Raw genomic sequence first — 12,659 nt, 5'->3', positions numbered from 1 at the left:
GGATTCACAAAGAAGAGAAAAATGGGTTTCATTTTGTTTCACAAAAGTGAAAAAAAAAAAAAAAAACTGAAAAACTGAAGAAAAGAAATTGAATTTTCCTTTCTTTTTTCTTTTTTCCCCAACTGGATTCCGAACCGACCGGTTTTCCAAAACCGTCCCCGGTTCAACGGTTTCAACGGTTCAGGGCGGTTCAATCCGGTTCAGAGCAGTTTTTATCCGGTTTTACTGACTGCCGGTTCTTGGCCTCCATCCGGACCGCTGATGTTCCCGGTTCACGGTTGAATTGGTCGAACCGGCCGGTCCGGTCCGGTTCTTAAAACATTGGATACATTATTATTATTATTATTAGAAAAACCAAAAATGTGGAAACCGATGCATTAAAAGTCTTCTAAGTAAATTAAGCAGCACAACAAGTTTGAACAATTATTCATGCCAACCTGTCCGTACATTCATTTTTGGGGCTTTCTCATTCCCTGTCCCTCCTTATAATAAGGATCAAGTTCTAATGTTGGCACTGAAAAACCTTAACCAGATTTTTAAATAAAACGTTTTGTGAGAAAGATATAAAAAAAGTCTTGGATTGATTAAACTACCAGTTTTTTTTTTTAGATAACAAGGTAGTATAAAATAACATTTGGCCTACCAATCGTTAGTTGGTTCAGTGATGATTGACACTGAACTTGGTAGGGAGGACCGCGATTCGATCCCCCGCAACTGTGACTCGGAGGGGGCTGGAACCACTTGATGCCAGAACTGACCACCGAACCAGATTCAACTAGTGCTGAAAGCCAAAAATAAAAATAAAAATAACACTTGGTCTGAATTAGTGATTGTATGTATAACTCCATTGCGTGGTTCACTATTCAAGAATTTGATTGAAATCTTCAATGTATAATTCTAAAATTTGTGTTGGAATCAGTGATACACAAACATATTCAAGTAGCACTAATGTTCCATACACAAGTTATTCTTCTATCTCTACATTATACTCTTTCTGTGTTCCAATTCACACCCTATACTTTCAATATGCTATTTATGCTTTCTGATTGAATGCAGAAATACCTTAAAAGTTGGATCAGTTGACTTGAAATTAGTACAGAAACTCACAATTTATGAGCTGATAATTGGTTTTTAACTACAAAACTACACTTGGAACTTGGACTGAATTAGTGATTGTATAACTCTTTTGTGTAGTTCTGATTCTAAAACAGGTTGAAGCATGAAGGCAGCTCACTCTATTCACTAATTAATTGAAATCTTCATTTAATATATCGAAGTCGGTGCGCTTCGAAACAGCACTTTCTATGAACTGATGAAATTGGGAACCTCCATTTTTCTGAAAACAAATTCCCTGCGAACAAATTTACATAAGCTGCAAGGATTCGACCTTTGCTGATAACAAAGTTTTCCACCCCATAACAAGCAAACTATTAACATTTGTCTATAAAAAAAATATATATGCAAAAGCTGATATGATTTTTTGTGTTTTTGGTATTGCGGAATTTGGTGGGATATGATTTTAGAGAGAAAACTCTCCCCAAGTATAGAGTTATATGAAGAAAACTAAAGTTCTTATTTTATTCATTATGCTTATGGCTTTATATATAGAGCTACATAAAAACAAATCATATATTTTTTAAAACAAAACTAATCCTATAATAAATTCTAAACAAATCTTAAATATTCTAAACAGAAATATAAATCATAAATTCTAATATTATTTTATTTCAAATATAAATATAAAACTATATTTAAATATAAAATCTTTCAAAAAAGATATTTAGGCATTATTCCCAACACTCCTCCTTGACTGAATATCATTTTGTTGTATCCGATCTGAGATTTGCGCTGAAAAAACCTTTTTTTTTTTTAACACTCATCCTCGACTGAATATCTTTGTCTTGTATCTAGCGTGAGATTCATGTTGATTTTTGTTTTTGTTGTTGTTGTCTTCTTTTATTCATCTACATTCTTTACGAATGAGTATGTTTCTTGTAACAATAGGATGTTACCCATGGATGTTGTTATTTTCTACATCTTCATATGAGACTTGAGCTTTTTCAATGTATTTGTTATGATTATAGGTTATATAATACATGAAACTATCTCGCATATAACATATGAAAGATGCAGGTTATGGTTATGGTTTTTCTACAACTTCATATGAGACTTGAGCTTTTTTCATGTATTTGTTATGGTTATGGGTTATATAATACATGAAACCATCTCGCATATAATGGGTTATATAACATGAAACTATCTCGCATATAACGTATGAAAGGTGTAGGTTATGGTTTTTGGCTATGGATTATTTTTCTCTTCTTTTTCACATCTTCATAATAAAGATGCAGTCAAGGTTATGGGTTGTTGATTTCATGGTTTCTTCTTTTTCTTCGTCTTCATCATCTTCTTCCATCTTCACGGATCTGAACCTTAGCGCTCTGATGCCACTGATATGATTTTTTGTGTTTTTGGTATTGCGGAATTTGGTGGGATATGATTTTAGAGAGAAAACTCTCCCCAAGTATAGGGTTATATGAAGAAAACTAAAGTTCTTATTTTATTCATTATGCTTATGGCTTTATATATAGAGATACATAAAAACAAATCATATATTTTTTAAAACAAAACTAATCCTATAATAAATTCTAAACAAATCTTAAATATTCTAAACAGAAATATAAATCATAAACCCTAATATTATTTTATTTCAAATATAAATATAAAACTATATTTAAATATAAAATCTTCCAAAAAAGATATTTAGACATTATTCCCGACAAAAGCTTCATAATCCCATGGTTCATTTAAAGGTACGGTTTTGTGATTGTTCTCAATTTGTTTGCAGAGGATCAATAAGGTTTTTGGTCAATCTTTCAAGCTTCATACATGCATATATTCCATGAAGATTTTATGCTAATTGAAAAGGTTTAATAATTGTGGTATGCAACTAAAAAAAGGTTGTACTACAAACTCCCAACTTGTTTAGCTAATTAAATCATGGCCTACAATTAAGGACAGCAATGAATATGCCTATGATCCATTAAATGTTCAGATCATATATAGTATAGTTCACAAGTCTACTTTTGAGAAAATACAGAGTAGATTCACATTTGTCTCCATTGCTTCAGTGGGAAAGAATGTGTCTGTCTCCCACTTACTAAAACTAACAAAATCATACAGATATCTTTCGATACCGGAAATATAGGATAAAAGAAAATATGTCCCTTCAAATTTGCTCTTCTCATTTCCACTCCAGCTTCATCATACCTAGTCCAGTATATAAAGCAAACATCACGTTCAAAAAAACTTCCCTTTTATTGATATATCAAAGAAATCCTTATTTGCTTTTTCTGAAACTACATCATTTTGAAAATTCACATAATGTTTACTTTTGGAATTCTGCGATCTCATTCTATTGGTAACAATGACACTTCAAAGAAATGGTTAAATTTGCTGTGAAGGTGTAATGTTACAGGAAGCTATTAGCTAACAAACTCAACAAAATAACTAATCATCTTACTTATAAAACATTGTAGAACTCATTAAACTAGGTGACACCAGGTGTCATCATAGTTGATAGTCACATTTAGAGTTCTAGTTAAATGCTATTAAAATTATGCAATATCATGATTGCAATACATATAAAAATTTCAAAATATAACTCTAACCTTAAACTTTCAAATGGAAACTGTCAATGTCTTCATTCCTCCTCCTCTTCATCTTCTTCTTCTTCTTCTTCTTCTTCTTCTTCTTCTTCTTCTTCTTCTTCTTCTTTAATGATAATACTTTTGATGTGAGCAATCATGGGCCAGTACTCACCAGACTGTGGCTGACATTTTCTGCACAATTCAGGACAACCATCTATGTACAATCCTTCAAGGGCGGTGAGATTATGTATGCCACTAGGAAGGCTCGATAGTTTAGGACAACCCCTAATGACGAGCCTTTTAAGATGAGTCATTGTTGTCAGACACTCAGGAAACGTTTGAAGATTAGGAAGTTCATAAATTCTCAAGATCTCTAAAGTTTCTGCAGCACCTTCAATCCATCCAAGCAATGTCAAAAGCCTTGGAATATTGTCAATAAGCAAATGTTTCAGCATCAATTTTTGGACTGGGCTTTCATTGTGCAACGACAGGTTTAACATCTTGGAGCTCCTAATTGCTAGACACTGTAATTTTGGAAAAATATAGAGAGGTAAGGATTCTAGGCTCCCACAGTTATCCAGATACAATGTTTCAATGGAAGTGAGCTGTTGTGCACCATTTAATACAAACTTCATATTTTTACAATCTTCAAATACCAAAACCTGAAGATTGATCAAGTTTGCAAATTCAGTCAACGACAAAACTGATTGTTTGGTCGTTATCCACAAATGTCGAAGGCTAGTCAACTTCCCTAATCCTCTTGGCAATGTTTCAAGCTCTGGGCATCCGTTTAATGCCAAGTATTGCAATTTATGGAGTTCGAAAATAGAATCCGGAAGTCTTTTGATTTTCTTGTTATTAGATACAAAAAGAATATGCAGGTGCTTCAATTTACCAATTGAGTTAGGCAGGGTCTCAACTGAAGAATAATCCAAATCTAAAAATCGCAAGTATTTATATCTTGATACTCATATATCCAACAATGATTCATTGTCAAGGCCCACCCCTTCAACGGGAAATAAAATAGTTCTTACACTTTTGTACTTAGGGAACAAAACACAATCAAGTGAATCATTTTCAATAATCGATATATGCCTTGCTTGTTCCGATATTTTCCGAGTATTTGAGTCTACTGTTACAAACTCCTCTTTTGCAACATACAATGCAAGATCATGTATCAAATCATGCAGTTTGAATACGCTAAGGCCCCCAAATTCAATGAAATCCTGAAGCAATGATCTTGAATGTAACTCATGTATATATTCCCTAGCAATATGCTCTAGCTCTTCATTTCCATTAGTGGATTTAACTAATCCATGGGCCATCCACAGAGTAGTAATTTCTATGACATCAATGGATCGATTTTTGGGATACATGGAAAAATAAGCAAAACATTGTCTCAAATAGGATGACATTTCATCATAGCTTAATTTTAATGCAGGTAAAATGTCATCTTTCTTCTGTTCCAAATCCCATATCTCATGGTCTCTTACGAATATCCACTTATTTAAATCATATTTTGAGAACAAGGAACTTCCCAAAGTTTTGACGGCCAACGGAACTCCTGCACATTTTTTCACAATTTCTTTTCCGGTCTCAACTAAATTTGAATATTTTTCTTCTTCTCCATCCTTGAACGCACATTTCACAAACAAAGACAAACAATTCTTTTGTGAAAGTCCTTCCAAAAGATATGAAGGAACATTACCCATCATGGAAGCAATTGAGTTGCTACGTGTCGTGACTATGATTTTACTTTCTCCTGCACCAACTTTGATCATATCAGCCAACTCAATCCATTTTGTACGATCATCATTCCATATATCATCTAGCACGAGGATAAACTTTTGACCATCAAGTTTATGTCTTAGACGAATTTGCAGTTGCTCAATATCAAAGTGGTTAATATCTTCTTGGTGAGCAATAGCAACACCAGGTGGAGGTGAAGCTGAAAGGAAGGCAGAGTTGATAATTTTGATAATTATTTTCCTAATATCAAAATCATTGGACACACATACCCAAATCTTCAATTGGAAAACATCATCTATCCTCTTATCATTGAATACCAACTTTGCAAGTGTGGTCTTCCCAAGTCCTCCGATTCCCACAATGGGAATGACACACATACATTTATCACCGCCACTGTGGGGATTGGATTCCATCAAAAGCTTGATAATTGTTTCTTTGTCGTTCTCCCTCCCGATGACACTTGAAGCATCAACATGGGAATGAGTGAATTGTCTCCTTTGCAGAGAATGTTCGGGTTCAACATCGATTTTCACAAGTCCAAACATGGTTCCATCAGCCGCTACCTTATTCAATCTATCCCTGATCTCTTTGATTTGACGTGCCATCTTAAATCGGAAAGCAAGTGGATTAGAGGGAGAAAAGAAGCGGCGTACCTTCCTCCTAGTGCTGCCAGAAACTTCCAGATCTTGTTTTTTCTTGTGTTGCAACTCAAATTCATCCAATACATCTTCTGCATCATAGCAGATGTTTTGAATCTGCCTTAGCCATTCACGCAAGGCATGTTGTTGGTTCTTCTTGTGCTCAGCATCCAACAACAGACCTTTGACAATTGACAGAGTATCTTTGATCCCTTGTAGATCTTCATACACACCATAGGCACGAGAAGCTTCTTCATAAGCATAAGAAGCAAGTTTCCCTAAGAGTGAATCAGCAATATTAAAAACAAATGATTCTGCCATATTGGTAATGAGGAAAGAGCAGAAATGGTGTTAGTATCTAAGTTTCTGGTTTGTGTATATCAAAATAAACCAATAGTCAACATTGGTAATAGACGTTGCTATGTATATTAATATTGTGTGTACTGCAGAACTTTAATGAGTGGAACCATAACCAACTCATTGGTAAGTATGTATATTATTATTGTGACTATAGAACATTAATGAGTGGAACCATAACCAACTGTTCATGCAGTACATGAGTTATTATGTTCAGAAATGGGCAAAATATCATGATATTTTTTTAAGCAATAGTAAGTTATATTGCTTTCCTTTATTACCTATGGATGGAAGCATCGTTTGGTAATTGCAGTCTTCTTCACTCCATTTTAAATATTTTAGGACGTTGAGGATTGAAATCAGATTAAGCTCTGACAATATTAAAAAAAATTAAATAAATAATAAAATAATTTGATTGCATGAATTATAAAAATCAAATAGTGGATTAAGAAAGAACATTACTATCGAAAATGGTTCATTTATATTTTGCATGCTATATGGCAACAGGCTTAAAACTCCATCAGCAACTTATCAATGATTTAATAAATGGAATCAACTGGTCAAGTGAAGTATCTCTTCAAATAGAATTGAAATGAAGTTAAATGTGGCTTTCTAGTCTCAGAATTGTTCCAGATCGAGTTGCCTTTGAGGCTGATCTCAGGCTTCATAATTTTTTGGTTGATATTTCAAGCTCCAAGCTTTCTATAGATAAGCACTAGTTCCAAAGGTCCAATGGTGATTCTCCTCCCTCTATTTTCATTGCTTGACCATGTTATCACTGAGTGTGCACAGTATGTATAATTAACAAAGCACAGTATGCACAGTCCCTATGGTAGGTACTATACCTAAGTTTGATCCAAACATGAACACGATATCGATTACCAACCATATAGGCTCCCTGTAAAAGAGGAGATTCACTGCCATTAGTCTCAATTCCTTCAGTGGGGAGGAATGTTAACAAAAGCCATAGCCAGTTAAATTACCTTCAACTTTTCAACAAATGATAAATATTGAGTTTTCTAATATGTTCTACCATTCCCTAATACAGATTGAAAACGCTCTAAGTGTTGCAACAAGCAGCACCTATTTTTTCCAAAAGATATAAAAAGAAACTTAAATACAGTCTACAATACTAGTGAAAGAAGATTTATTTATTAATTTGTTTTGCTTCATACCAAACATGTTCTAAATAACAGAATTGGTAAGTCTCTCAAAGCTGATTAAGAGTTCCAGTAGCTCAACATAATTCTCGTCCTCAATGATCACTCTTTTGATGTGAGCAATCATGGGCCAGTACTCACCAGATTGTGGCTGACATTTTCTGCACAATTCAGGACAGCCATCTATGTACAATTCTTCAAGGGCGGTGAGATGATGTATGCCACTAGGAAGGCTCAATAGTTGAGGACAACCCCTAATGACGAGCCTTTTAAGATGAGTCATTGTTGTCAGACACTCGGGAAAAGTTTGAAGATTAGAAAGGTCATAAATTGTCAAGGTCTCTAAATTTTCTGCTGCACATATCCATCCAGGCAATGTCAAAAGCCCTGGAATATCGTTAACAAACAAATGTTTCATCATCAATTTTTTGACTGGGCTTTCGTTGTTCAACGACAAGTTTAACATCTTGCAGTCTGCAATTACTAGAGACTGTAATTTCGGAAAAATATGGAGAGGTAAGGATTCTAGGCTCCCACATGAATACAAACACAGTGTTTCAATGGAAGTGAGCTGTTGTTCCCCACTGAATACAAACTTCATATTTTTACAATATTGAAATACCAAACACTTAAGATGGTTCAAGTTTACAAATTCAGTCAATGTCAAAACTGATTGTTTGGTTGTTATACTCAACAGTCGAAGGTTAGTCATCTTTCCTAATCCTCTTGGCAAAGTTTCGAGCTCTGTGCATCCATCGAGGTACAAGAATTGCAAATTATGGAGTTTGAAAATAGAATGAGGAAGTCTTTTGAGTTTATTGTTATTAGATAGACCAAGACCACGCAGGTGTTTCAATTCACCAATTGAGTTAGGCAGAGTGTCAAATGAAGAATCAGTCAAATCTAAAAATCGCAAGTATTTATATCTTGATATCCATAGATCCAACAATGATTCATTGTCAAGGCCAACCCCTTTAACTGGAAATAAAATAGTTCTTACACTTTTGGACTTGGAGAACAAAACACGGTCAAGAGAATCATTTTCAATTATCGATAAATGTCTTGCTTGTTCAGACATATTCCGATTATTTGAGTCTACAATTACAAACTTCTCTTTCGCAACATACAATGCAAGATCATGTATCAAATCATGCATTTTGAAAAAGCTAAGGTCCCCCTTGTCCGTGAAATCCTGAAGAAAGGATCTTGAATGTAACTCATGTATATATTCTCTAGCAATATGCTCTAGTTCTTCACTTTCATTCGTGGATTCAACTAATCCAAGGGCTATCCACAAAGTAGTAATATTTATGACAATAATGGCATCATTTTTGGGAAACAAGGAAAAATAAGCAAAACATTGTCTCAAATAGGATGGCATTTCATCGTAACTTAATTTTAATGCAGGTAAAATGTCATCTTTCTTCTGTTCTAACTTCCATATCTCATGGTCTCTTACGAATATCCACTTATTTAAATCATATTTTGAGAACAAAGAACTTCCTAATGTTCTGACAGCCAACGGAACTCCTGCACATTTTTTCACAATTTCTTTTCCGATCTCAACTAGATTTGAATATTTTTCTTCATCTCCATCCTTAAATGCCCATTTCACAAACAAAGACAAACAATTATCCAGAGAAAGACCTTCCAAAACATATGGGGAAACAGTGCCCATCATTGAAGCAATTGAGTTGCTACGTGTCGTCACTATGATTTTACTTTCTGCTGCACCAACATTGATCAAATCTGTCAACTCAATCCATTTTGCACGATCATCATTCCATATATCATCTAGTACGAGGATAAACTTTTGACCATAAAGTTTATGTCTTAGACAAATTTGTAGCTGCTCAATGTCAAAGTGGTTAATGTCTTCTTGGTGAGCAAAAGCAACACTTGGTGGAGCTGAAGTTGAAGAAAAAGCTGAGTTGATAATTTTGATAATTATCTTCCTAATATCAAAATCATCAGGGACGCACACCCATATCTTCAATTGGAAAACTTCATCTATCTTCTTATCGTTGAATACCAATTTTGCAAGTGTGGTTTTCCCCAATCCTCCGATTCCCACAATGGGAATAACAGACATACTTTTCGTACCAAGACCCCGAGGATTGGATTCCATCAAAAGCTTTATAATTGATTCCTTTTCGTTCTCCCTCCCTATGAGACTTGAAGCATCAACATGGGAATGAGTCAATTCTCTTCTTTGCACAGCAAGTCTTGGCTCATCATGTATTCTCACAAGTCCAAATCCAGTTCCATCAGCTGCTACCTTATTTAATCTATTTTTGAGCTTTTTGAGTTGATGTGCCATCTTAAAACGGAAAGCTAGTGGACTAGAGGAAGAAAACAAGTGACTTACCTTTACCATAGTGCTGCCAGAAGCTTCCAGAACTTGTTTTTTCTTGTGTTGTAACTCAAATTCATCCAATACATCTTCTGCATCATAGCAGATGTTTTGAATCTGCTTTAGCCATTCACGCAAGGCATGTTGTTGGTTCTTCTTGTGCTCAGCATCCAACAACAAACCTCTGACAATTGACAGAGTATCTTTGATCCGTTGTAGATCTTTAGACACACCATAGGCACGAGAAGCTTCTTCATAAACATATGAAGCAAGTTTCCCTAAGAGTGAATCAGTGATATCAAACACAAATGATTCTGCCATGTCAATATCAACAAGGTAAGGATAGTTTGGGATGTAAAAGTTTGTGTATAGTTGCCAGAATGTGGTTGTGTTGTGTTGTGTTGTAGATAACAAGGAGATACTTCAACTCCAAGTTTGTGGTTGTGTTGTGGTCAACTCTAGACTTGGCAACCACCCAAGTCAAGCAAATCAATCATGTGCACTCTACAAAATAGACTGTTCGATTAATCCAAGCAGTGCTCTAATGTACACAGCACAGATCTTGTAAATGGAGATGACTGAGAATATATATATATATATATATATATATATATATATATATATATATATATATATATATATATTGTTAGAATATAGAAAATATTATATTATTTGTTGAGAAAATATCTCTATGATTTGGTTTGTTTATTCTTAGCCCTATAATAAAGGGATTTAGTTTAGATTTAAGTTTATTCACTTGGTTATAAATAACAAGGTAGTCATACTATTTTATTCATGTAAATAATAATGTAAATAATGTAAATATTGTAATTAGGGTTATTGACATTATTATCAATAATATTTTATTGTTCCTTATTATTTTCTCCTATTCTTTCACCTAAATTACCACAAATTTCAACATGGTATCAGAGCCATGGTATCCACCTTGAAACATAATTCCGCTTCAATTTTCCCCGAGATTTAACTCTCGATTATTCTTCGTTTTACTTACCTTTTTGTTCATATATGCTTTACTTAACCTTTTTTTCATATAAACCCTAGCCGTCATTGAAATTTCTTTTTATTTTGTTACCCGTTTGTGATTCTTTAATTTGCGGGCATACCCCGTTTGTTATCCCTTAATCCGCGGGCATACCCCGTTTGTGATCCCTTAATCCGCGGGCATACCCCGTTTGTGATACCTTAATCAGCGGGCATACCCCGTTTGTTTTCCATTAATCCGCGGGCATACCCCGTTTGTGATCCCTTAATTTGCGGGCATACCCCGTTTGTTATCCCTTAATCCGCGGGCATACCCCGTTTGTGATCCCTTAATCCGCGGGCATACCCCGTTTGTGATACCTTAATCAGCGGGCATACCCCATTTGTTTTCCCTTAATCCGCGGCATACCCCGTTTGTGATACGTTAATCCGCGGGCATACCCCGTTTGTAATACTTTAATCTGCGAACATTTTTACTTAATTTGATATGGATTCATCTCTTCGGTCGCTGCTTTACTATTTCTTTGATTGCTGCTCTTTATGGCTTGCTATCAATGGATTTAATTTATTTTTAGGGTTAATTTTGTAACAAGCTTAAAGCTTAGTAAGCTTTAGCTTGAGGGGGAGTGTTAGAATATAGAAAATATTATATTATTTGTTGAGAAAATATCTCTATGATTTGGTTTGTTTATTCTTAGCCCTATAATAAAGGGATTTAGTTTAGATTTAAGTTTATTCACTTGGTTATAAATACCAAGGTAGTCATACTATTTTATTCATGTAAATAGTAATGTAAATATTGTAATTAGGGTTATTGACATTATTATCAATAATATTTTATTGTTCCTTATTATTTTCTCCTATTCTTTCACCTAAATTACCCCAAATTTCAACATATATATATATATATATATATATATATATATATATATATATGAAATTATTTCCATTTTGATGATCGTAGATACACAATTGGTATACTTGTCATAGTGGTTGGAAATATTGCCTTGCACTGAAGGGTTGAGGGTTCGAATCTTAGTCAAGATAAAAAAAAATGATCGTAGATGAGAAAATTGATTCAATTATTTTTGTTTCCTGTTTTATTATAAAGTTTCGGAAATATAAATACAAAAGTGTGATATTAAATAAGGTCAAATCACTTTTATACATCCTAAATATTTAAAAACTTTAATAATAGAAGAAATATAAATAATGCATTTTATCCAATGGATAAAAGATATGGTGCATTGATGAGAGATATGTTAAGATCTCCCACCCTAGAATCCACCACATACGGTGTATATAATTGATAACACCCTTTTTTTGTTTCAATTACACTATATTTGACAAATCCATTACACTATCTTGAAATAAAGAAAAATATAATTTAAAAAAAAAAGAATATAATCAACCAAATGGATTGAAAGTAACCAAATATGAAGAAAACATAAAAAAATTCGCATGTGAGGAGAAAACATAAAAAAGTATAAACAAAATAAGACATAAAAAACAATTATTCAAAGACACAAAAATCAACCCAAAGCAAATCATTGTAGAAAAAAAAAAGTTGAATATCAAGACAATATAAATCTAGAACCAACATACGGTGTATATAATTGATAACACCCTTCTTCTTTTTTTCAATTACACTATATTTGACAAATCCATTACACTATCTTGAAATAAAGAAAAATATAATTTAAAAAAAAGAAAAAAAAGAATACAATCAACCAAATGGATTGAAAGTAAC

The 12,659-nt window shown here is 33.8% G+C and overlaps 1 protein-coding gene and 1 pseudogene across 2 annotated transcripts; both read right to left on the bottom strand.

Moving 5' to 3' along the window:
• Nucleotides 1-2,966: 2,966 nt before the first annotated feature.
• LOC123888336 lies at nt 2,967-6,444 on the bottom strand (annotated as a pseudogene).
• A 408-nt stretch (nt 6,445-6,852) lies between these two features.
• Nucleotides 6,853-10,436, bottom strand: LOC123888333 (disease resistance protein RGA2-like). 2 transcript variants are annotated; one of them, XM_045937363.1, is made up of 2 exons: nt 7,570-10,436; nt 6,853-7,292 (listed from the first exon to the last, which is right to left on the bottom strand). In XM_045937363.1, exon 1 carries the CDS (start codon nt 10,226-10,228, stop codon nt 7,580-7,582), a length of 2,649 nt encoding a protein of 882 aa, XP_045793319.1. In that variant the 5' UTR covers nt 10,229-10,436; the 3' UTR covers nt 6,853-7,292; nt 7,570-7,579. The 2 variants fall into 2 exon arrangements, with proteins under 2 accessions (XP_045793319.1, XP_045793320.1); XM_045937364.1 differs by having other exon boundaries at nt 7,696-10,436.
• Nucleotides 10,437-12,659: the final 2,223 nt, after the last annotated feature.

Source organism: Trifolium pratense, linkage group LG6, assembly GCF_020283565.1.
Source record: "Trifolium pratense cultivar HEN17-A07 linkage group LG6, ARS_RC_1.1, whole genome shotgun sequence".
Lineage (NCBI taxonomy): Eukaryota > Viridiplantae > Streptophyta > Magnoliopsida > Fabales > Fabaceae > Trifolium > Trifolium pratense.
This window is presented reverse-complemented; position numbering and strand designations above follow the sequence as displayed.

Bases quoted from the DNA above. Each gene is read 5' to 3' on its own strand.
- LOC123888333 (XM_045937363.1), bottom strand. From the start codon at position 10,228: ATGGCAGAATCATTTGTGTTTGATATCACTGATTCACTCTTAGGGAAA.